The following is a 26,906-nucleotide window of genomic DNA, read 5'->3' as shown; positions in this document are numbered from 1 at the left end:
CCTCATTTTTATGTCGATCTTGAATGTGCAGTTCTAGGGCTTTTAACACCACCTATCCCAGGGTTAAACATTTTTTAAACCTGGTGTTACATGGTTAGTTCACCCTAAAATGAAAAGTCTGACCCGTATGACTGTCACGGACAGTCACGATTCACCAGACTGATCTCAAGAACATTATGTGACCGTGGCAATAAAGGGATTTTAAACAGTAAAACATACATCCCTAATCAAAAACCTGATCCTAAACCTAACCGTTAGTGTCCAAAAACAAAATGAGAGTCCAGCACTCCATCATGTGAGCTACCACGCAAGCTAATCACTATAAGTGTGTAAATGTAGGTGAGTCTGAAATTTAAGCTTTAAAATGAAGCATGATGTTTTATGGTTGACTACTAATTGCAGCCTGTGCCAACCAAGCATCAAGGGGCGCTGACTGCATCCCTTCAGTCTTCCGCAATGGACTTCACAGAGCATAAACTGACACCAACTCTAACCGTAACTCCTGGGATACTTCACTGTCCGCAGCTTACACCTCGGGCTTAGGATGGACTTCACCTAAATGAACAACCGAGCTTCCAGCTGGACTACAAGGCACACCTCGCTGACCTCCGCCAGTCATAGGATGGACTCCACCTCTATAATGGAATACATAGACGATAATTGAATACCAACTTAAGCTTTAATCAGCCAATAAATGGCCACAGCATCTACGTGCACTTCTGTAAACAATTTGGGATGGATAGACACTTAGTCATTAATCTTAAAGTTCGCACACAATCCTTTAGTTTTTAATATCGCCCACCAATCTACTCAGATAACTCGCATAAACCAAGACTTGTATTACACGATGATAACTAATATTGCATTTACGTTTACATTTATGCATTTAGCAGACGCTTTTATCCAAAGCGACTTACAGAGCCCTTATTACAGGGACAATCCCCCCAGAGCAACCTGGAGTTAAGTGCCTTACTCAAGGACACAATGGTGGTGGCTGTGGGGCTTGAACCAGCATCCTTCTGATTACCAGATTACCAGTTATGGTGCTTAGACCACTACTTTGGACCACTGCTTAGACCACTACACCACCACCACTCCATATAGAGTTAGCCGAAGGGGAGCCTGGATTCTCCCAAGGTTATTATCCTCCATTAACTAACATCTTTTGGAGTTTTGTGCTACTTGCCATGCACGGTCACTTTTGGCTCGTTCACTGGGGGCCTAAAGACAATCATTTTTGAGTCATGCTTTTTAATCTTGTTATTCATTTGAACCCCACAATGTCCTTTAAATAGCATCATTTTTTGTTACAGGATATTTTTTCTGTAAAGCTGCTTTGAAACGATGTGGGTTGTAAAAAAGGGCCAAACAAATAACTTGATGTTAAAAGTGTTTTGATATCATCAAATAGCAGTGTGTGGGTAATAGAGCGAAAAATAACTGTCTTTAGGCCCCCAGTGAACGAGCCAAAAGCGACCGTGGATGGCAAGGAACTCCAAAAGATGTTAGTTAATGGAGGATAATAACCTTGGGAGAATCCAGGCTCCCCTTTGGCTAACAGCATGAATATTATACCAATATTAGAGTGAAAAATCAATGTTTATAAAGTCATAATCAGCCGTTGTAGTCGTGATTTGTGTGGAGTTGTTCACAGTTGTAACGCCTCTAGAGTTCATGTCACCAGGAAACTAAGATGAAACAGAATTCAGTAAGTCAGTTTGCCAAAATATGGCTGTAGCAACGTCCGTTCATGAGGCTAGGTTGCGATTCACTGTCATTGCAACTTTTTTCCACAAAATGATTTTTGGGAGAACACCGCTTTTAACCCGAGATTATGAGACCCACGATGTTAGCAGCCCTTTTGTCAACTCCTGATTGGCAGCACCAAAAGTATACAGCATGGATCAATGGTTTTTTTTTTAGCAAAAGACAACCAATTATAAACTAAGCAATGCTTGTCTCTTTAAATATGTACTTTGAAACTTTCAAATGGTGTTTTTAGTTTCAGCGTCTGAGGTGTAAAATGTTGAACAGTGACGGCAAACACTCATTTGCATTTTTATTCTATTTTTTCTTCTTTTTTGTACTAAATTTCAGAAGACTTCAGACATCCAGTGTGGATTAAATGGTGATATTTCCACAAGCAGGACAAGCAGTTATTAAAACAGCAGGGTTCCTACAGTCATGGAAAACATAGAAATACCAGGAAATTTGGAATTAGTGGTTATTCACAAGCTCTCTTGTGTAGAGTAGAACGTGCTCACATGCGACATTAATGTCCGATTGGGGAGTGGGTTTCCATGGATGGATGGATAGAACAGAAATAGTGATAGATAGATGGATAGATAGATGGATAGATGGATGGATAGATGGAACAGAAATAGTGATAGATAGATGGATGGATGGATGGATGGAAAGATAGAACAGAAATAGTGATAGATAGATAGATAGATAGATAGATGGATGGATGGATGGATGGATAGAACAGAAATAGTGATGGATGGATGGATGGATGGATGGATGGATAGATGGAACAGAAATAGTGATAGATAGATAGATAGATAGATAGATAGATAGATAGATAGATAGATAGATAGATAGATAGATAGATAGATAGATAGATAGATAGATAGATAGATAGATAGATAGATAGATAGATAGATGGATGGAAAGATAGAACAGAAATAGTGATAGATAGATGGATGGATGGATGGAACAGAAATAGTGATAGATAGATAGATAGATAGATAGATAGATAGATGGATAGATGGATAGATGGATAGATGGATAGATGGATGGATGGAACAGAAATAGTGATAGATAGATAGATGGATGGATGGATGGATGGATGGATGGATGGATGGATGGAACAGAAGTAGTGATAGATAGATAGATAGATAGATAGATAGATAGATAGATAGATAGATAGATAGATAGATAGATGGATAAGATAGAACAGAAATAGTGATAGATAGATAGATGGATGGATGGATGGATGGATGGAACAGAAATAGTGATAGATAGATAGATAGATAGATAGATAGATAGATAGATAGATAGATAGATAGATAGATAGATAGATAGATAGATAGATAGATAGATAGATAGATGGATAGATAGATGGATAGATGGATAGATGGATGGATGGAACAGAAATAGTGATAGATAGATAGATGGATGGATGGATGGGTGGATGGAAAGATAGAACAGAAATAGTGATAGATAGACAGATAGATAGATAGATAGATAGATAGATAGATAGATAGATAGATAGATAGATAGATAGATAGATAGATAGATAGATAGATAGATAGATAGATAGATAGATGGATGGATGGATGGATGGATGGATGGATGGATGGATGGATGGAACAGAAATAGTGATAGATAGATAGACAGACAGACAGACAGACAGACAGACAGACCGACGGACGGACGGATAGATGGATAGAACAGAAATAGTGATAGATAGATAGATAGATAGATAGATAGATAGATAGATAGATAGATAGATAGATAGATAGATAGATAGATGGATGGATGGATGGATGGATAGATGGATGGATGGAACAGAAATAGAGATAGATAGATAGATAGTTAGATGGATAGATAGATGGATAGATGGATGGAACAGAAATAGAGATAGATAGATGGATGGATGGATGATGGATGGATGGATGGATGGATGGACTTTCTCATGATTCCATCTATTTTGTGAAGTGCACCAGTCTCTCCTGCAGCAAAGCACCCCCACAACATGATGCTGCCACCCGCATGCTTCACATTTGGGATGGTGTTCTTTGGTTAGCAAGCCGATCTTTGTCCCCATGTGCACTTGCAAACTGTAGTCTGGCTTTTTTATGGCAGTTTTGGAGCATTTAATTCTTCCTTGCTGAGCAGCCTTTCAGGTTATGATGATATAGGACTGGTTTTGCTGTGGATATAGATACTCGTCTACCTGTTTCTTCCAGCATCTTCACAAGGTCCTTTGCTGTTGTTCTGGCATTGATTTTCACTTTTTGCACCAAACATTCATCTCTAGGAGACAGAATTCTTCACCTTCTCCTATGTAACATTTTAAAAAAGTAATATTTGCCTTTTTTTTGCCAATGTGTGAAAGGCTTGTAAAGCAACTAATAAAAATGAGCCCTTCCCGGACTTCCTAGGTTGCCTATTACAGCCTGTAGACTGATTTTCATCTGAAGGGAGCGGGTCGCTTTTGCCGGGAAAATCCAAAGGATGTGACGTTTATGCGCGCTCCCAAGAGCCTTGCCTCAGTGCTTCTGCTATTCAACAGCATCAACAGATGCAACACTAGGTAACATTATCTTAGAGATGGAATCTAGCAAACGTCCGGCTCCCAGCACCACACCGACTCTTACACAAAAAAACCAAAAAACGACAACACTTATTAACTGAATCATCTGTAAGGTGCCGGTGAATCACGTTCAGTCTTTTTGTTTTGGTTGTGTGTGCACGAGCGTGACCGCAAGCAACAGGTAGCTGGCTGCAGTTCACTTAATGGCCACAGGTGTCACTAATAACAAGGGTTTCTTCAATGTTTTAACAATTGACATAAAAAACAAACGTGAGTGTTTTGCATTGATCCATGTGTTTTATATGACGATATCTAACAGTATTGCTTTAGTCATGATGCATATTATTTAGTCAACTTGAAAGAATGTTGATACACACCCACACACACACACAAACACACACACATGCATTTGCAACTATATGAACACTCAGCAAACTGTGTCAGATTGTACTGGTAGCTAATGCTATTCTGTGAAATGTGAAGGCAATATTTGCTTGAAATCAATACATCAGTTCAACAGTCTTTCTCTCTATCTATCTCTCCTTCTCTCCAGTATTTACCATGTTATTCTGTCAATTATTGTGCATATCAAATAGTCAGAATGATCTTTTTATGTGATATGTGTATTTTGCATTGATCAGTGACACTTTAATCAGTTTCATTGTGTGTTTAAATGTGTTTTAATACGTTATTAGGCTATAGCTCACAGGTTTCCCTACTGGTTTGCCTTCCCTGCATGCCTTATCATGGACAACTCAAACCTTTCATTCTACAATTTTTACTTTGTAATTCTGCCAATTATCATATGTAAACCTTGAAGGTCTCTATTTTGCGATAATGACCTGCAGACTGCTTACCAAATATATAAATCAACTATATTGAGTTAGAAAGAGTAAAAGGCCACAGATGGAACTAGCACGGCTTTTTAACATTGTTTGACATTTTTAACATTAATATCAAGTATTTACGTAAGTTCATATTCAGAAATTGAAAAAGAAATGTAACATAAAGCTACTTAAATTACTGGTCTTCACTGTATTGTTATATTACAGAAATACTTTTTATAGCTACTGAAGTTATCCAACCAATAGCAGTGAGCGTTTTAAATTATTTTTTTAATGTTATTGTTATTGTTGTTTGATAGATAGACAGCGGCAGGTCTATTAGGCTGCATTGACCCTTGAAGTCTGATATTTCAGCCTGATTTGACTGTGAAATCGGAAAGAGTAGACGTTGACCGAAATTTAGAAACACTGCCCCAGTGGCCAAATTAGTAAGTGTTGTAGCGCATATGGCCACATGTGAGCTCTATTTATGTCCAGGAGAGGTCGCCAAAAGCTAATAATAAAGCAAGTTGTTTTCAGTTTAACGGGACGTTATGCAATGAGGAGAAAAGCATAAAACCAAACATTGCTTTAACAATTAGTGGAGTAAAAAAGTAATGTTAGAGGGAAAAGTGAAACCTCCGAATCATGCTCGTCATTGATTATTCAAACGTGGTTACAGCCTGACTTTGACCACTAGTCTCCCACGCAGCTGATGCAACGCGCTGCCAATCGCGCCAGATGGAAAGGTAAACACATTGACACCAATGCAAACATGTCCGATAAGAGTGCCGCATGTCAGCGCGTTGGCATACAGCTGCTGATCCTAGGGTACCAAAACTATAGGAAACATCATGCCGACTTCATGCGTGATCTTGTTAGATATTCTGATACAAATCCAAACGTACAGTAAATGACTGTTTTTTTACATTAAAAGCTCACCAAGATGGGCCTTTTCACGAAACTTTGAAGTGTATTTTACCATTTGGGAGCATATCCGCATCACCGTAACTCAGCAAGCGCTCTCAGAGCACACATGCACATATAACGCACACACACATCAGTCAGTTTCCCTTTTGGCATGTCAACCAGTGGTTCTCTTGCAATCGTTGTAATGAGCGCCCCTGGCATAGAGTAAAAGATTGATCTTGTCATTTTTAATAATCTTTATAAAAAATAGTTCAAATGAAAATTGCGGTTAATCTAAAAAACTAAAAAAGCCCTAAAATCGGCTGCCAGGGACTACGGTCATTTGTATAGCTTAGTGGCCAATGTTATTTGACAGCGGTAACCGCTCCAGGCGGTTGGTTGGGAGCCCCTCCTCCCCTCGCGGTCAGCGGCCGTTCCTCTGCTTCCAGGTGGCGGGCTCATCGGTCCTCCGGCGGATGGCTGCGGCTGCTCTGTTGGGGTGGATGGTAATGGCGAGGACTCTTTTGTATAGCTTAGTGGCCAATGTACACAAAAATATGACCGGCGAAAGCCGCAATTTATTTATAATGCACTTTCAATCTACACTGTAGCACCGAAGTGCCTTGCATTGAAAATAAAATATAAAAACAACTATTAACCGCATCACACAATAACCAAAACAGTAGGAAATAAAAACGAGCATATAACAGAGTCCATGAAGTATTAAAAGCCAATGAAATCAAATGTTTTTAAACGTTAAAGGATCTAATCTCAAGTGGTAGACCATTCCACAACCTCAGACCAGCACCGAAAAAGCCAGATCCCCTTTGAGTTTAAGCGTGATCTGGGAACAGTCAGTAGTAATTGGCAGCCACATTTTGGACTAGCCGCAGCTGTGACATATTAGTCCCAAAGTAAAGGAGAGATCAAGTGATAATAAGAGCCATGTATTAATCGATTGCAGATAATTGGCGGCATGTTTTGAATCTGATATATGGACTATGCGTGATTGTGTGTTCAGAAATGTGTTAAACCAGTGTTATAGGCTCAGGGCTTCAGACTTTATATTAGGCAAAATTTAAATATTCTGACTGTAGGAATTGAGTTAGTTTCTTTTCTTAGGCTCTTACTGATTAAAATACAGTCTTCTGAAGACAGACAAAGACAGTGACCTTTTCATACAACCTGAGAGCACCAGAACAGATGTTGATAGCTTGGTCTATAATTCACAAAGGTCTACTTCGCCTTTTCAGAACTGACCGTATAGTTCTTCCATAGTTTTGAATGTGGTAATTGCAATAAGAGCTAGGTAACCACAGGTTAAAATAAAATCATGCATGGCTCCTCACTACCATTATACAGTGTATACTGTTGTAAAGGGATTAATGGAAAGGAGGTGGTGAGAATCGGCTTGACAATATAAATAATAGTTTAATATAAAACTAAAACAAAAAGACAAACACACAGGGAGGGATGTACGTCATGCCGGGTGCTCCCCAGCCTGAGAGAACGAGGGAGGAATGTGACAGGGCGGAGGACGGGGCCGGGTCGGTATTCCACACACCCGGCCTCTCAGAGAGGGACTTGATTAGGGATAAAGGCTGTCGGACAGCTGTCTGTAAATCTCTCTCTCTGTCCCACTGCGGCTTCCAGTCGGCCTTTATCCCTCTCTGAGACTTGATTAGCCTGATTAGGGGCCGGGTGTGTGGAATACCGACCCGGCCCATCCTCCACCCTGTTACATTCCTCCCTCGTTCTCTCAGCCCCCGGCATGACGTACACCCCCCTTTCCCTGGGGAAGGGCGTGCCTTCTGCACCATCTGCTGGCAGGTCATCCCCGTCTACCTGGATGAGGGAGGGGACAAGGGAATAAAAAAAAAAAAAGAAAGTGTGACACCTGCACGCCGTAACGGCGATCGTGCCAAAGTAACAAAATATTTTAAAAACAGAGGGAAAGCCTAAAACAGAGCGGCAGTGGAAGAGAGAGAGGGGAGAGAGAGAGAGAAAAAAAAACGTACTCACCGGTTCTCCGATATGCCGTAGCTTGGTCCTCGGCCACTCCTCCACCCTCTAGCAGACGACAGCCACGCCTCCCCAGACGGATCCCCCTGGCGGACAGAACACCCCGCTGCATTTTTGGTGGGCATTAGGGGTCTCCCCCCCCTAGCAGCGGTAACCACTCCAGGCGGTTGGTTGGGAGCCCCTCCTCCCCTCACGGTCAACGGCCGTTCCTCCGCTTCCAGGTGGCCGGCTCGTCCAACCTCCAGCGGATGGCTGCGGCTGCTCCATTGGGGTGGACGGTAGCGGCAAGGACTCAACTACGTCACATCCCTCCTCCATCCCGGGTTTCGGCACCAGTGTAACGGGATTAATGGGAAGGAGGAGGCGAGAACCGGCTTCATGATATAAATAATAGTTTAATATAAAACAGAAACATAAAGACAAACATACACAGGTGTCAGACAGCTGCCCGTAAATCTCTCTTTCCGTCCCACTGCAGACTCCAGTCGGCCTTTATCCCTCTCCGAGGCTTGATTAGCCTGATTTGGGGCCGGGTGTGCAGAATCACGACTGTACTGTATATAAAACTAAATCTGCCATACAGTAGTTGCCGTTCTTCTCGCAGCCCTGTTTATGATGATCTGCGCTGCGTGGTTAAGAGCTCGAGACCAATCCGCGAGTGAACGCACCTGCTCTGCGCTCGCACTGCTCTGTCCATTGAGCGATGCTGACAACTGATCTGAGTTATTTTATATGTCTCAAGCCCAACAGTCAGCCAACTTTGTAGTCACACTAGTGCCACCGCTTTCAAAATGTATTCGCACTAGCAGGAAAAGTTATCACAAAATGCGACCGTTTAGTTGCAGTCGGGAGCCCTGGTTTCTCACTTAAAATCTTTCCCAATTTTACACCACAATTTTGTCAATTATCACATGTCAGATGTATCAGATAATTAGAATTGTCTTTGTATCTGATGTGTTTGTTGTGCTTTATTTAACAACACTGTAATCAGTCTTATTGTGTGTTCAAATGTGTGTTAAACTGGTATTATAGCTCACAGGTTTCCCCTCAGGCTTAAAATGCTTTATCGCAGCAGATATCTAACCTCTCTCTCTCTCTCTCTCTCTCTCTAATCCCCTCTTGCATCTCCCCTCCCCTCTTCACTCTCTCTCTGTCTCTCTCTGCCATATGTGAGCAGCGGCGCTGTGTGTGTGTGTGTGTGTGTGTGTGTGAGAGAGGCACAATGCAGTCGGAGCTCCACACACACAGAGCATGCCTGTGAGTGCGGGCTCGGGCAAACATGAGCCTTCTCAGCCCAGAGATCATCCACAACAGCAGTCCACAGAACACCTGCCTGAGCCCCCCTCCATCCTCCCCCTCTCTCTCCCTCTCTCGCTCACTCTCCCTCTCCTCGTCTACACTCGCCCTGCGCAGCCTCGTCCCCGCCACCTCTCCAGCACCAGCCGGGGGGACAGCTCCCACTCTCTGCTCGCCGACCCCATGGAGGAACCCCAGGGCAACACACTGGTCATCCGCATAGGCATCCCCGACCTGCAGCAAACGGTGAGTTCTGTCATCCATACCAACTCTCTCTCTCTCTCTCTTCTCTCTCTCTCTCTCTCTTGTGCTTTTCAGCCTGTCAGATTCTTTTTTCTTTTTCTTTGAGTGTGCATATGAAAGAACATGGCTTTCTTTTTTTAATCTCTCTCTCTTTCATTTTGCTTCGCCAGTCAAATTGTTGAATTTAAGCTCTCTCTTCATTAATGCAACTGCAGCTGACTTTGAACACTGGGCACAAATGCGGGGACAGGGCTCTGTTATTGTAGTTTTATTGTAATTCACAGTGACTTTTTTCCTCGTTGTCGGGCTGTCAGAATTGACAGTTTGGTTGTTGTGTATTGTACAAATCCCGAGGGCCTTCAAAAGCGACATATGGTGCTGATGGATATGAGAGAGTGAGCGACAGAGACTCACCTGTTCCTTTTGGACAGATGCTGGTGCTTCTATTGCAGGTGGCATCTTTAATTTTATCGTTTTTCTAAAGGAATAGCACTGGCAGCTGATGATTGGTTCACTGTCAGAATTGCACTTGGTGCCGATTTGGAGTTGTGCACTAAACTTGGATTGCACGTAAGCATGCCTTTCATTATTTGTGCCTTAGGTTATTTGTGACCATTAAGGAGCTTTTTTTAGGGCATTGTTTTTCAAACTAATTACAAATATATTATGCAAAATTTACACAGAGAAATTAAACCCAAAATAACTATTGTAACTTATCTGAGTTTATTTTGAATCGGTACATCTGATATATCGGTCGACCTCTAGAATGCATTTTTTGCCACAAAATTAAAAATGATGGGGTCTTTATTATTATTTTCTTAAAATTTTTAACTTTCAGTGGCATTTTTGCCCTGAGCCCCCCCTTATTTTCGGACTCCAGTTGTGAAGTATTTAGGAGAGTCATTTGTTCAGGAATCGGACTATACTGATCACTGATCACGCTTTATGAGTCACACTGTAGATTCAAACAAACCAGCTCATAAGAGTCATTTGTTCAGGAATCGAACTACACTGTTGCATTATATGATTCACGCTAAAGATTCAAAAGAACCAGCTCATAAGAGTCATTTGTTCAGGAATCGGACTACACTGATCATGCTTTATGAGTCACGCTAAAGATTCAAAAGAACCAGCTCATAAGAGTCATTTGTTCAGGAATCAGACTACACTGATCACGCTTTATGAGTCACACTGTAGATTCAAACAAACCAGCTCATGAGAGTCATTTGTTCAGGAATCAGACTACACTGATCACGCTTTATGAATCACACTGTAGATTCAAACAAACCAGCTCATGAGAGTCATTTGTTCAGGAATCGGACTACACTGATCACGCTTTATGAATCACACTGTAGATTCAAACAAACCAGCTCATGAGAGTCATTTGTTCAGGAATCGGACTACACTGATCATGCTTTATGAATCACATTGTAGATTCAAACAAACCAGCTCATGAGAGTCATTTGTTCAGGAATCAGACTACACTGATCACGCTTTATGAATCACACTGTAGATTCAAACAAACCAGCTCATGAGAGTCATTTGTTCAGGAATCGGACTACACTGATCACGCTTTATGAATCACACTGTAGATTCAAACAAACCAGCTCATGAGAGTCATTTGTTCAGGAATCGGACTACACTGATCACGCTTTATGATTCACACTTTAGATTCAAACAAACCAGCTCATAAGAGTCATTTGTTCAGAAATCGGACTACACTGATCACGCTTTATGAATCACACTGTAGTTTCAAACAAACCAACTCATAAGAGTCATTTGTTCAGGAATCGGACTACACTGATCACACTTTATGAATCACACTGTAGATTCAAACAAACCAACTCATGAGAGTCATTTGTTCAGGAATCGGACTACACTGATCACGCTTTATGAATCACACTGTAGATTCAAACAAACCAACTCAAGAGAGTCATTTGTTCAGGAATCACACTACACTGATCACACTTTATGAATCACACTGTAGATTCAAACAAACCAACTCATAAGAGTCATTTGTTCAGGAATCACACTACACTGATCACGCTTTATGAATCACACTGTAGTTTCAAACAAACCAACTCATGAGAGTCATTTGTTCAGGAATCACACTACACTGATCACACTTTATGAATCACACTGTAGATTCAAACAAACCAACTCAAGAGAGTCATTTGTTCAGGAATCACACTACACTGATCACGCTTTATGAATCACACTGTAGATTCAAACAAACCAACTCAAGAGAGTCATTTGTTCAGGAATCACACTACACTGATCACGCTTTATGAATCACACTGTAGATTCAAACAAACCAGCTCATGAGAGTCATTTGTTCAGGAATCACACTACACTGATCACGCTTTATGAATCACACTGTAGTTTCAAACAAACCAACTCATGAGAGTCATTTGTTCAGGAATCACACTACACTGATCACGCTTTATGAGTCATGCTTTAGATTCAAACAAACCAGCTCATAAGAGTCATTTGTTCGGGAATTAGACTGCAGTTTGAGTGCAGATACTGAAGTTTATGTGATTCACTATCTAGTAAATTCAGATATTGCAACAACCAGTAGCACAGTGACTTTAAAATCTCCGGCAATTTAATCGTTGTCATTGTAAAACGTGCCTTTATGGAGACGGATTGATAATCATTATTATCTTAAATAATATCATTACTGGCTCTGAGGGGGAATTTAACATTCTCACTTGAATGTTATTCTCAGTCACCATTCACTTTCATTATAAATAACAAATAAAACATATATTTTTAAAAGCAATGAAAGCAAATGGTGACTGAGGCTAAACATCTCCTTTTGTCTTCCACAAAAGAAGGAAAGTCATTCTGGTTTGAAAACAACACAGGTGTGAGTATATGTTGACAGAGTTTCAATTTTTTTGGGCATAATGTCCCTTTAAATATGGTTCTTGCTGTTTGTACAGCTTCCAGTCGGACAGGTTTGAAAGAAGTGTGTTTAAAATTTAATGAAGTGGTCATTGCAAAACTCATATTCATCAAACAGTAATCTGAATACTGGAGGGCTGACTCGTGCTCCTCTGTGTGGTTATAGTGGTTGGTAATGAGAAGCTTTGCAGCATTTTTCTCTGCCTGGCATCCTGGTACATTCGGCTTCAATGAAGTGCTCAGGGTGCATTAGTGTGTGTGTGTGTGTGTGTGTGTGTGTGAGCATGTAACTGCAGTAGAATGGGTGAACTACAGATCAATGCTTCCTCCTGCCTGTCAGAAATCTCCTTTTCCTTGAATCTTCATTTCACACCTTTCACCTCTCAGATCGCGTGTGCGTGTGCATTGGTGCACATGAGCTTGTGTCTATGTGAGTGATTGTGTCAGAGCCTCATTAAAGGTAGAAAGCTTCAGTGTTAATGATTGCTGTCCTTTTGGCAGGCCTGAGAGTCTATGTAAATAATGAGGGGTGAATGAGTGCAGAGTGCATGTGTTAAATGCCAGATTTTCCCCGGCACATCCCAACGGTGCTTGCCTTTCAAATGCTAACTCACGCGCTAAATCCAGATGCCATCGATTGGAGTATTATAATCCAAATAAACGATATCAGATTGCAATCGTTATTCAGATTCCTTTGAATCGTTATTCACCCACAATTGATGAGTGTCTTGCGCATATGCATGAATGTCATTTCTAGGTTTACATTTTGTTTTTTGAGGTGTCGTTTGTAACTTTAAGGTATTGTGGGACTATTGTGGGAATTCTGCTTCATTTAAGTATCTACTTTGTCACATAAGTCCCTGCTAAAAAAATCCAGCATAGCTGGTCACCATATGTTGTGTTTTGTGTGCTGGTCCACCGGCTGCAGGCTGGTGTGCTGGGGACCCTACCAGGCTTTTTAATGAGCTAAAACATCTTCACCAGCTTGGTTTTGCTGTTGAAAAGCATAGCTATGCTGGTCCACTAACTAGACCAGCACTGACCAGCATTAACCAGCTTAGACCAGTATGGGAATTGCATGCTGGTTAAACAGGATTTTTTTTAGCAGGGGTTTCTCTTACAATAGACACAATTCTGACAATTGTTGACACACTGTGCATGCTTTCAAACATAGCACAGATAACCTGGTCTTGGAGGAATATGATGAGAGATGACTTTTGATTGCAGACTTTGGTATCTCGGCCAGTCGGTGCACAGGTTGAGATCTGGGTTGCCACCTGTCATTTTCAAGGATTGTCCCAGTTTTTGTCCATCTGTCCATAAGAAGAATTACAACTCCATCCTAAACCGCTCTCTCATGGCGCTTAAAAAGTCTGATTCATTTAGTGAATCGGTTTGTTCCAACAGTTTGAACCGGTTTAAGAGATGATTCGTTTGGGTTTCACATTGTCTTTCACGTACATTTACATTTATGCATTTGGCAGACGCTTTTATCCAAAAGACAATCCCCCCGGAACAACCTGGAGTTAAGTGCCTTGCTCAAGGACACAATGGTGGTGACTGTGGGGATCGAACCAGCAACCTCCTGATTACCAGTTATGTGCTTTAGCCCACTGTGCCACCACCACTCCACATATCATTACGTATCATTAATCACCAGGTGATGGCCCTTACCGCTTCCTTTCTCCCCAGTGAAAGACACATGACCCCGTCCCGCTCCACAGGGACAAATCGCTTTCCATATTGATTCAAAACGGGACGATCGTGTATTTTACAGAGGTCTAATTCATTCTCATGAGCAAAGTGTGCATGCAAAAAATCATGACTGTATTGGGATAAATTGTAAATCGAGAGTAGAGTGGGAGGAAGGCTGGAAAAACAGGAGAAACCCCGTAAAATCGGGAGAGTTGGCAGGTTTCCACACAGGTCTGTTTTACAGACCTATTTCAAAATGTTTTCAAGGGCCTTCGTTTGTCATCCTCCATTGTCGTATATATTCAGACTCTTTAAACCACTTTGCAGGACTAACTTAGGCAGTGATTACAGCTGCGAGACTTCTCCGGAAGGTTCTGCATCTACCAGCTTTGCAAAACTGGATATTGTTCTCTTTTTTTTTTCCAAAATATTCCATGCAGGTACTTTGTAGAAAGTCTGTGAGCTGAAATCTTCAGGTCTCTCCACACTTTTCTAAGGGGTTGAAGTCTTAGCTTTGGCTGTGCCAATTAGAGACATTCAGAAACCTGTCCTTATGGGTTCTTGGCATGCTGAAAGACAGCTCCTTACCCTAGTGTGAAACTAGCATGTCCCCATACAGAGTTTTGTTCCACTTATTTCCTTCAACTGATCAAATGTCCCAATCCTTACCCATTAAAAAGCCCCCTGTAGCTGAAATATAAATGGGACATTTTCCCTAGCGGCCACTGGAGGTCACTAGGAGGTTTAAGACTATTAGTTTGTAGTTGGTTTGTGCCTCTGTTCTCTGTGATCCTCTTTATTGCTCCCAGGTGTGTCTTGTTAATTAGTCTTGTTAAACCTCGTTTAGTCTTGTGTATTTAATGCCCTCATGTTGCCTGTGGCCTTGTCAGTGTTTGTTCTTCCATGGATGTGTGTTGTGTGAATTTTCGGTTCTAGTTTTTGTCTTACTTTGTGTTATATTATACATTTTCTTTATGAAACTGCATTTGGATCCACACCCTTGCTCTCTGAGACTCGCTTGACTTCGTGGAATTAGCCCGGTGTTTATGTCTTGTTTCTTCAACATTCTCCGAATCCTATAAGTGCCATTTGGGGAACCTCAAGGCATACTGTGACATGCCTTTTTAGATAGGAGTGGCCGTTGTCCTTACTGGTCACGAATCCAATTTGGCTGGAAAACCAGTCCAAGAATAGTCACATTGAACTCTAATATTACATGTCCACTGGCATGGACGTTTATCAATTAATTCATCTGTGAGTTGAGCACCTCTGAACCCCCAAACACAAAAACTGGACTGCTGTTAATTAGCTTCAAAATGAACTGTTGATCGTATCTTTTAATATTCCCTTTAAATGCCCTCGACTGATGAATGTTCTCAGACCCCACTTCTTTATCCGTTTCTGGACCCCCAATGTCCTTATCCCTGCCTAGTTTTGAAGAGACTATTTTGTCAAGGAAACCGATGGAGTGCGTACTCCAGGTAGGGAAGGAGGTATTGCCCCAAGTGAAGGAGTTCAAGTACCTCAGGGTCTTGTTCACGAGTGAGGGGACAATGGAGCGGGAGGTTGGCCGGAAAATTGGACATGCACTCGCTCTATCACACCGTTGTCACGAAAAGAGAGCTGAGCCGGAAGGCAAAGCTCACGATCTACTGGTCAATTTTCGTTCCTACCCTCACCTATGGTTATGAAGGCTGGGTCCCACCCACACTGTGAGTGGTGGTGGCGTGGTGGCTAAAGCACAGGGCTGTTAATCAGAAGGTCACAGGTTCTAACCCCACGGCCACCACCATTGTGTCCTTGAGCAAGGCACTTAACTCCAGGTTGCTCTGGGGGGATTGTCCCTGTAATAAGTGCACTGTAAGTCACTTTGGATAAAAGCGTCTGCCAAATGCATAAATGTAAATGTAAATGGGTCATGACCGAAACATCTAGGTCGCAAGTACAAGCGGCCGAAATGGGTTTCCTCAGAATGGTGGTGGGCTTCTCCCTTAGAGATAGGGTGAGGAGCTCAGTCATCCGTGAGGATCTCGGAGTCGAGCCGCTGCTCTTTTGCATCGAAACGAGCCAGTTGAGGTGGTTTGGGCATCTGGTAAGGATGCCCCCTGGCCGACTCCCTAGGGAGGTGTTTCAGGCACGTCCAGCTGGGAGGAGGCCTCGGGGAAGACCCAGGACTAGTTGGAGAGATTACATCTCCACACTGGCCTGGGAACACCTCGGGGTCCCCCAGTCAGAGCTGGTTAATGTGGCTCGGAATGGGGAAGTTTGGGGCCCCCTGCTGGAGCAGCTGCCCCCACGACCTGACTTCAGATAAGCGGTTGAAGAAGGATGGATGTATATTTGTTTCGGATTTGCTTTTATTGTTATTTATTTATTTATTTTTACAAAGTTCTATTGCTGCCAACGTAGCAAGTTATTATACGTATAAGCTACGCATTATTATCCAGATAATGCCTTTGCCGGGAAGGAAATGTAGAGACCAGACCTCTTGAACTTTAATTGAGTACACCTGGCATATAATAATTGCACTATAAATTGCTTTGAATAAAAGCATCTGCTAAATGCATGCTTGCTTGCTTAGAGTCGAAACAGGAGCTAATTTAATTAGTAGTGCAATAGAAGTGTTGAATTTATACATCAAAGATGCATGTACACATTTGCATAATAAAACAAAATAAAGCAGGTTATCATTTTGCCATTATGGGTGTTATGATTGTGAAAAATCAGAACAGTCCAAACTGAAATTAAACTAAATGCAAAATACCGAGGAAGCATGAAGCTGAGGGGTGTGAATAGTGTCTGAAGGAATCGGACCTGATGGCCGTTTAGTAAAGTTTGGATAGCTTGTGAAACTCTCTCTTTGCATTAGCATTGCATCTGCTTACAGTTCCTGTTGCAAACATTGTTGTTTGAGTTCACTGCACTGTGACTTCCAAAACGTGTGGTGAAATTACATTGAGAGCAACAAAAAACGTAAAAAAAAGTCATAAACAAAAATGGAAAGGGAAGGGATGAGAAAAGTGTGATATGCAGGAACGAGCACATGTCTCTTCAGGGTTTCGGTTAAGGATTTCCAAGTGTGACTAAAGCTCTTTTCCCTGACGTTAATCGCACAGGAACACCTGTGATGTGCTTGCACATACAGTAGTAGAGACCACCGGGACTTCAGGGCTGAGAGAGAAACGTTCAGGTTTACTGATGAAACTTGTACAGTATGCATGTGGGAGTGTGCACACTTCATCTGTAATAAATGGGTGACTCGGAAAACTATTAACCTGTTCATATGCTTCAAATGAAATAACCCTTTAATGTGTTAAAGTGTTTCACACTGACTGTGAATCCCACCCACAGAGGTGTCAGCCATGGGCAGATAAAATGACTTCAATACACTCCCATGATGAGCTTGAGCTTGTGTTGGCCATAGAGTGCAACATGTCTATTTCCAGAAGAGAAAATAATTTTTCCATATTCATACCATGATCAATGGAAACAGGTAAAGCTTCATACTGCATGCACCCCAATGTTCATGCCAAATCTACGCCCTTGCTTACCCCGATTCACTACGGGTAGCTTACCTGAAGATGTGGATTACATTTACATGTATACATTTGGCAGACGCTTTTATCCAAAGCGACTTACAGTGCACTTATTACAGGAATAATCCCCCCGGAGCAACCTGGAGTTAAGTGCCTTGCTCAAGGACACAATGGTGGTGGCCGTGGGGATCGAACCAGCGACCTTCTGATTACCAGTTATGTGCTTTATCCCACTACGCCACCATCGCTACCTATTTTTTTCTCAAGTGGATTAAACCACTTGAGTCGTATGCAGGGCTGGACTGGTAATCTGGCATACCGGGCATTTTCCCGGTGGGCCAATGCACTTTTGGGCTGATCAGGGGCGGAATGTCCATCGGGAGAACCGAGCGGGCCGGTGGTTTGGCCGCAAAACGTGCCGAATGGGCCGCGATAAGCAACAATGAGCCGCCGCGTTATGCATAAGGGACCAGAAAACGGCGCAGTGATATGCAGAAACAGATAGCGAACACCCCCCCCGGCTCAACCGTTGGGCCCGTTGCCATGTAAAATCCCGGGCTGATTTCTCTTCCCAGTCCAGCCCTGGTCGTATGGAGCCTTTATGTGCTTTTTGGACCTTCTGAGTTCTGGTCACCATTCACTTGCATTGTACGGACCTACAGAGCTGAGATATTCTACTGAAAATCTTCATTTGTTCTGCAGAATAAAGAAAGTCATGTACATCTGGGATGGCATGAGGGTGAGTAAATGATGAGAATTTTCATTTTTGGGTGAACTATAAAGAGTAGTGCATGAGATTTCATTACATCTCAGATGCCTAAAACCAGGCGGTACATGAAATAGTTTCATGATTGGCAATTATTTATGAAGGCTTGACATATTCAATTTAAAACTTATTACAATATTAGCAGTTTTAGCAGCATCCCAAGTGCACCTCATATTGGATAGTCGTGCTCTCTCGCTCTCTTTTTGCTGAAAGTGATTTCTACATTCTTTTAATATGTTGGTAATCAGGCCTTTAGTCCCAGACCTCCTGTTGACAGATGGCTAGTGTGGCTCAGTATGGACACAGAACACAATAACAGCTGTATTACACCTAAGAGTCCCCTTGCCTTCTTCTACAGAGGTCTAATGATCATTTCTGCATGTGTGAAAGTGTTTAAAAACAGCTAATATTTTGTATTTCAGAGTAAAACAGAAAATTCAGCAAGAACATAATGTTGTGTGGGACTTCATTTTATCCACCTGGATGTTATTATTGTGGATTTGATCTACTAGGCTATATTTAGTTTTTAAGAAAGTATGTATTTAAGAACGAAAATGTGGTAAATTTTTGGATTCATGCCATCCCTTAGTAAGTATTTCATTTTGTCTTTTAGAAAGTTAATAATGATGTCTAATGATCATTTATGCTTATAAGTGTTCAAAAACACGAAACGGCACCTTTCCCTTCACTCCCGTACAAGCTCCCATACATGTTTCTCCACAGCAGTGTAATTTCCCAGTGATCTGAGGAAGACTTCGCTATTTTATTCTCCGTTACTTTGCTTCAGTTACTGATATTAGAGAATTGTTGCTGTGTTTGTTTCATTCACTTCCTATCGCGACCTGCAGCTGCAATAGTGGGGTTTTCCTCTTACGTCAAACTCTGGGATTCCCCCATGTGCAAGCGCATACACACTGATGATAGGGGCAGTCTGTATTTTACATTGGTTTGTCTAAATGGTTATAGTTTATAGTGGACGTGATGTTGCCACTGTACTCCCAGAAATGTTGAATTCTTTATGTTGTGTTGATTTGCTGTTGGGCTCCATCCTATGACGTTCGCTATCCCGGCATTTTAATTGTTGATGGGTTTGCGCAACCTTAAAGCCCAGGGCCCCCCCGGGCAGTCAAGTGCCCCTGGGCACTGGCCCCATTGGCCCAGTCAGTAATCCATCCCTGGTAATACCGTATATTCAGAGAGAAAGTTATGTAGAATGGGAATAGACAGTGTTTGATTAAGTCGTGGATTTTATCTTCAGTTTTTAAAAAAGTAAATAGGGTCCATTTTTATTTCATTTTGTCCTTAAGAGAGTAAAAGAGGTCACCGTTTTGGTTCAGGTAGTTTTTAAGGTGTGCTGCTTGTGTTTCAGATGCTTATTGTACACAAAACATCACATATGTTCCAATTGGCTGTGATTGTTTCACGTTTCACCTCAGTTTTGCATTCAGTGTAGATGTAAACCTCACTCTCCTGACCTCAAGAGGTGCACTAGCGACCGATGCTAGAGGCTGTAGCCTTTAGCCTCCTTGTTAGAGCGCCCGCCTCCCACGCCGGAGACGTTGGTTGGAGTCCCGTACGGAGCAGGTAGAACAAGAGTGTCACAATGGTGCCGTGACCCGGATGGGAGTGAGGTTTAGGTGAGTGTAACGGGAGGCAGCTGGTAGATAGCTGTGCAGTGTGTAAACCTCACTCTCCTGACCTCAAGAGGTGCACTAGCGACTGACGCTAGAGGTTGTAACCTTTAGCCTCCTTGTTAGAGCACCCGCCTCCCACGCCGGAGACGTTGGTTCGAATCTCGTATGGAACGGGTAGAACAAGAGCGTCACATAGACAAGACACATTTCTTGTTAGACAAAAAAACAAAAGACAAAATCACACCATGTTAGGACACTTTGTTAGACTTGATGCTTAAGTAGTATAATAGGATTATCTTTAGATTCTTAGCATTATTGGCATTAATTTGTGAGCATATTAGCCCCACGTCGACTAACCTGCAGATGAATAAACTGCATTAATACAGAACGGCTTTTGTTTGGACCGCCACAGATGAGATTAGCTGCTGACCTCAGCCACAATAGGCCATCTCCGTCTCATTCTCTGTTCTCCGCTGAATGTTAAATAGACGTGACGGATGCACTTTTAACACCTCAAAACTCTGCATGCTGCCAGCCGTAATGCGTGGTCATAAATCACCTTTTTTTCCTTGTTCGCCTGTTTTGTCTCTCACTAGTTTTATCTTTCAGTCTCTCAGTCTGTCATTCACATTTTTTGTTTGATCATTTAGCTTTCAATTGATGCAGTATGTAATCATCGCTCTGTATGTCTACACAAACCCTTTGTTTTTTCAAAGGCATCTTACCCCCTCTTCTGGCACACACGTTTGTTCGGCACGACGATGCCATCCATCACCACGAAGATGGAAATTGGGGATATTCGTTTTCAGAGTCGTCTCACGTTCCTCTCGTGCTATTTTTAACTCATTCAAACCGAACCTGCACGAGCGTGTCAGCCAGTGACATTACACACATGCACAGTCACACAAATGAATGTGAGAGGGTTTAGAAGTGAGGGTCTGGAGCTTGTTATTCAGGTGTGTCCTGCACGTGTGGCTGGTTCGTCTGCGCAGGTGAAGGTTTCTGTCCCCTGGTGCAGCTTCTGTTGGGATTGATGTGCATAGCACTTAGAACAGACTTCAGCGGAGATCTTTACTGCTGTCTGCATTTGTGCTTTTCTTTTTTATTCATCTGAAGCTGTGAAATCAGGAGAAAATGTACCTCCTTAACCTAAAACTTTAACCTAAATGTATGCAATAGTGTTTTAAAAGCAAATGAGAGGTGAAACAGACAATCGTACCCTTAACCAAGAGAGACTGAGAGACAAGTCTAAATTGCATTCAGTAATTTGCAATTTTGCAATTCTTGCAATAGTTTTATCTATCCCTTACGGAAATGAACCATGCCACCACATAACTGACTATGGTTTTACTGCAATAATCATATTTTAAACATGACTATTGTACAATGTAAAAAAAAGTGGAGAAAATATAAAAACAAAATAAGGTGACCAGCTTCAGTCCATCAAACTCCAAAAAAGTAAGAGTGATTTCTACACGTATACCCAAGTTTAACAAGTTTTCATTTTTAAGTTTAGCTGAACATACATTAAGTGTTTTCCTTGTTAGGGTTAGATTAGGGTTAGGTTAGGTTCAGGTTAGGTTCAGGTTAGATTAGATTAGATTAGATTAGATTAGATTAGATTAGGGTTATGTTATGTTATGTTAGGTTATGTTAGGTTATGTTATGTTATGTTATGTTATGTTATGTTATGTTATGTTAGGTTAGGTTAGGTTAGGTTAGATTAGATTAGATTAGATTAGGGTTATGTTATGCTATGTTATGTTATGTTAGGTTAGGTTAGGTTAGATTAGATTAGATTAGATTAGGTTAGGGTTAGATTAGGGTTAGATTATGTTATGTTAGGTTAGGTTAGGTTAGGTTATGTTATGTTATGTTATGTTATGTTATGTTATGTTATGTTATGTTAGGTTAGGTTAGGTTAGGTTAGATTAGATTAGGGTTATGTTAGGTTAGGTTAGGTTAGGTTAGGTTAGATTAGATTAGGTTAGGGTTAGATTAGATTAGGGTTAGATTATGTTATGTTAGGTTAGGTTATGTTATGTTATGTTAGGTTAGGGTTAGGTTAGGTTAGGTTAGGTTAGGTTAGGTTAGGTTAGATTAGATTAGATTAGGATTGGGTTAGGTTAGATTAGATTAGATTAGATTAGGTTAGGGTTAGATTAGATTAGGGTTAGATTATGTTATGTTAGGTTAGGTTATGTTAGGTTATGTTAGGTTTAGGTTAGATTAGATTAGATTAGATTAGATTAGATTAGGTTATGTTATGTTAGATTAGGTTATGTTAGATTAGGTTATGTTAGGGTTAGGTTATGTTAGGTTAGGTTAGGTTAGGTTAGGTTAGATTAGGTTAGGGTTAGATTAGATTAGGGTTATGTTATGTTATGTTAGGTTGGGTTAGGGTTAGGTTAGATTAGGTTAGGGTTAGATTAGATTAGATTAGGGTTATGGTTAGGTTAGGTTAGGTTGAGTTATGGTTAGGATTAGGTTAGGTTAGGTTGGTTATGGTTAGGGTTAGGTTAGGTTAGGTTAGGTTAGATTAGATTAGGGTTATGTTAGGTTAGGTTAGGGTTAGGTTAGGTTAGGTTAGGTTAGGTTAGATTAGGGTTATGTTATGTTAGGTTAGGTTAGGTTAGGTTAGGTTAGATTAGATTAGGTTAGGGTTAGATTAGATTAGGGTTAGATGATGTTATGTTAGGTTAGGTTATGTTGTGTTATGTTATGTTAGGTTAGGGTTAGGTTTGGTTAGATTAGATTAGGTTAGGGTTAGGTTAGATTAGATTAGATTAGATTAGATTAGATTAGATTAGGTTAGGGTTAGATTAGATTAGGGTTAGATTATGTTATGTTAGGTTAGGTTATGTTAGGTTATGTTAGGTTTAGGTTAGGTTAGATTAGATTAGATTAGATTAGATTAGGTTATGTTATGTTAGATTAGGTTATGTTAGATTAGGTTATGTTAGGGTTAGGTTATGTTAGGTTAGGTTAGGTTAGGTTAGATTAGGTTAGGGTTAGATTAGATTAGGGTTAGGTTATGTTATGTTATGTTAGGTTGGGTTAGGGTTAGGTTAGATTAGGTTAGGGTTAGATTAGATTAGATTAGGGTTAGGTAGGGTTATGGTTAGGTTAGGTTAGGTTGAGTTATGGTTAGGATTAGGTTAGGTTAGGTTGGTTATGGTTAGATTGGTTTATGGTTAGGTTAGGTTGAGTTAGGGTTAGGATTAGGTTAGGTTAGGTTAGGTTAGGTTGGGTTGGGTTATGGTTGGGTTATGGTTAGGTTAGGTTTGGTTATGGTTATGGTTAGGTTAGGTTATTTTAGGTTTAGTTGAGTTATCGTTAGGGTTGGGTTATGGTTAGGTTATGTTAGGGTTAGGTTAGGGTTAGATTATGTTGCGTTAGGGTTAGGTTAGGTTGGGTTCGGTTTGTGTTAGGTTAGGTTGAGTTATGGTTAGGTTAGGCTGGGTAATGGTTACGTTAGGTTAGATTGAGTTATGATTAGGTTAGGGTTAGGTTAGGTTGAGTTATGGTTAGGTTAGTGTTAGGTTAGGTTTAGTTATGGTTAGGTTAGGTTGGGTTATGGTTAGTTTGGGGTATGGTTAGGTTAGGTTAGGTTGAGTTATGGTTAGGTTAGTGTTAGTTTGGGGTATGGTTAGGTTAGGTTTAGTTATGGTTAGGTTAGTGTTAGTTTGGGGTATGGTTAGGTTAGGTTTAGTTATGGTTAGGTTAGGTTGGGTTATGGTTAGTTTGGGGTATGGTTAGGTTAGGTTAGGTTGAGTTATGGTTAGGTTAGGTTAGATTAGTTTGGGTTAGGTTAGGTTTAGTTATGGTTAGGTTAGTTTAGGTAGGGCTATGGTTAGAGTTCTTAAAATTGAGTGTTTGGAACAAGATATTATTTGTATATTTTAGCAGATCCAACAAAAGGAAGTGTATAGTGCTTTGCCAAGCAGAGTCCCCACATTTCTGACCCATACATTTTCAGGAATTTCAATAACTTTAAGAGATATTCATGACTATTGGAGTAGAATTATTCTGCCACAAATGTCTTCCTCAGGGATCAAACTGAGCATGCTCAAAAGTCCAAACTTTATATTGCACGTTCTCGTTGTTTACATTTTGAGTTGATCTCACTAAATTGTATAAATGTTCACTATATTAGTTATGTCAAGTAATCTCAACTTTTTCTACATAAAGCGGTTCAATCAACCTTTAAAATAGAGTTCGTCTGACAAAAAGGAAGTTGAATTTCTTACAGTGTAAAACCATAGTACAAGAAACCCAAAACAATGGTACTTAAAATCATGATCATTCTGCCAAGAAAACATGGTTACTACAGTTTTACTACATGAACACCTTGGGTAATTTGTTGTACAAAAAAAACCTTGTTTGCCACAAGTCATATTTACTGCAGTTTTAGTACATGTTGTGCTTGCTCTGGTTTTTCTCTTTTTATTTTAATCTCTCTGTTTTCTGTTTTTTCTTTGCTATAATCTTGTCTTTATCTGGCCACATCTCCCCCGTCTGGATTAGAATTGCTGTGTTTGTGTTTTCCTGAGTGTTTTTACTGTTTAAGTGCCTAAGGGAGCTTCAGTGCCCTGGGCAATTTACAACACAAACACTCAAACACACACTTTTATTCTGATTTCATATAAATGATTCTGAGGGATTGTTTTCTCACACCAATTCTGCAGCCCGAAAAAAGTCTTGAGGGAATTTGTTACTGATACTGTTAGTTTTAGTTTGTAACATGGCCATAGTGGTGTATGTATGCATTGCCTTGGGTTATGTCTCTATCTGATGTGTGTTTGTGTGCTTACATCACTAACAAAAAGGAGAAGAATACAATACAATGGTATTACTTTATTTTTGGACATGTAGTCATGGTAATCCCATGTTGTTCTTCGTGGCACAGTGAAGTTTATGTAAATACTATATATATACACTCACCTAAAGGATTATTAGGAACACCTGTTCAATTTCTCATTAATGCAATTATCTAATCAACCAATCACATGGCAGTTGCTTCAATGCATTTAGGGGTGTGGTCCTGGTCAAGACAATCTCCTGAACTCCAAACTGAATGTCAGAATGGGAAAGAAAGGTGATTTAAGCTATTTTGAGCGTGGCATGGTTGTTGGTGCCAGACGGGCCAGTCTGAGTATTTCACAATCTGCTCAGTTACTGGGATTTTCACGCACAACCATTTCTAGGGTTTACAAAGAATGGTGTGAAAAGGGAAAAACATCCAGTATGCGGCAGTCCTGTGGGCGAAAATGCCTTGTTGATGCTAGAGGTCAGAGGAGAATGGGCGACTGATTCAAGCTGATAGAAGAGCAACTTTGACTGAAATAACCACTCGTTACAACCGAGGTATGCAGCAAAGCATTTGTGAAGCCACAACACGCACAACCTTGAGGCGGATGGGCTACAACAGCAGAAGACCCCACCGGGTACCACTCATCTCCACTACAAATAGGAAAAAGAGGCTACAATTTGCAAGAGCTCACCAAAATTGGACAGTTGAAGACTGGAAAAATGTTGCCTGGTCTGATGAGTCTCGATTTCTGTTGAGACATTCAGATGGTAGAGTCAGAATTTGGCGTAAACAGAATGAGAACATGGATCCATCATGCCTTGTTACCACTGTGCAGGCTGGTGGTGGTGGTGTAATGGTGTGGGGGATGTTTTCTTGGCACACTTTAGGCCCCTTAGTGCCAATTGGGCATCGTTTAAATGCCACGGCCTACCTGAGCATTGTTTCTGACCATGTCCATCCCTTTATGGCCACCATGTACCCATCCTCTGATGGCTACTTCCAGCAGGATAATGCACCATGTCACAAAGCTCGAATAATTTCAAATTGGTTTCTTGAACATGACAATGAGTTCACTGTACTAAAATGGCCCCCACAGTCACCAGATCTCAACCCAATAGAGCATCTTTGGGATGTGGTGGAACGGGAGCTTCGTGCCCTGGATGTGCATCCCACAAATCTCCATCAACTGCAAGATGCTATCCTATCAATATGGGCCAACATTTCTAAAGAATGCTTTCAGCACCTTGTTGAATCAATGCCTCATAGAATTAATGCAGTTCTGAAGGCGAAAGGGGGTCAAATACAGTATTAGTATGGTGTTCCTAATAATCCTTTAGGTGAGTGTATATATGAACTTCTGGTGCTTTTACCAAGGGGAGTTCTAGGGTCTGTGGATATTCGGAGCTTAGCCAGACATCAGTGGATATATAAGGGGCTATCTTTTGATGACATTTCAGAACATAGCACACTTTATAAAAAAAGTTGAAATGTTACATCTGTGGTTGTCATTTATAAAGTAAATACTACTATGTGCATAAAAACAGGATTTAAAAAAAGGTTAACATTTTTGTCCCTTTTGGCTTTCTGTAGTTTAATGCACACTGTGTACATTTGACTGTTTTGATGACTATTATTGATTTTAGTTAGTTATAACAAGGCTGTAAATAGGCTAAAATAGGTGCTCATGAGAAGAAAAATATTTGCCAGATTTGCAAGGTTCATGGCATTGGAGGTTCATGTAAGTACCAAAATACATGAATGGGCGGCCTTGGTAGCTCAGCGAGATTTGACGCTGACTACACACTTTGGAGTCTTGAGTTTGAATCCCAGGGCGTGCTGAGTGACTCCAGCCAGGTCTCCTAAGCAACCAAATTGGCCCGGTTGCTAGGGAGGGTAGAGTCACATGGGGTAACCTCCTCGTTGTCGCTATTATATGGTTC

The 26,906-nt window shown here is 41.1% G+C and overlaps 1 protein-coding gene across 1 annotated transcript in view; it reads left to right on the top strand.

Moving 5' to 3' along the window:
- The first annotated feature begins 9,324 nt into the window (after positions 1–9,324).
- LOC127622725 (SH3 and multiple ankyrin repeat domains protein 3-like) overlaps positions 9,325–26,906 on the top strand; it is a 236,979-nt gene continuing 219,397 nt past the window's right edge. The window contains 1 exon segment of the mRNA XM_052096777.1: positions 9,325–9,615. Within this exon segment, the coding sequence (XP_051952737.1) occupies positions 9,325–9,615 (291 nt within the window).

This window comes from Xyrauchen texanus, chromosome 29 (genome assembly GCF_025860055.1).
Source record: "Xyrauchen texanus isolate HMW12.3.18 chromosome 29, RBS_HiC_50CHRs, whole genome shotgun sequence".
NCBI lineage: Eukaryota > Metazoa > Chordata > Actinopteri > Cypriniformes > Catostomidae > Xyrauchen > Xyrauchen texanus.
The sequence above is the reverse complement of the archived record's forward strand: the minus strand, read 5'-3'. Positions and strand labels throughout refer to the sequence as shown.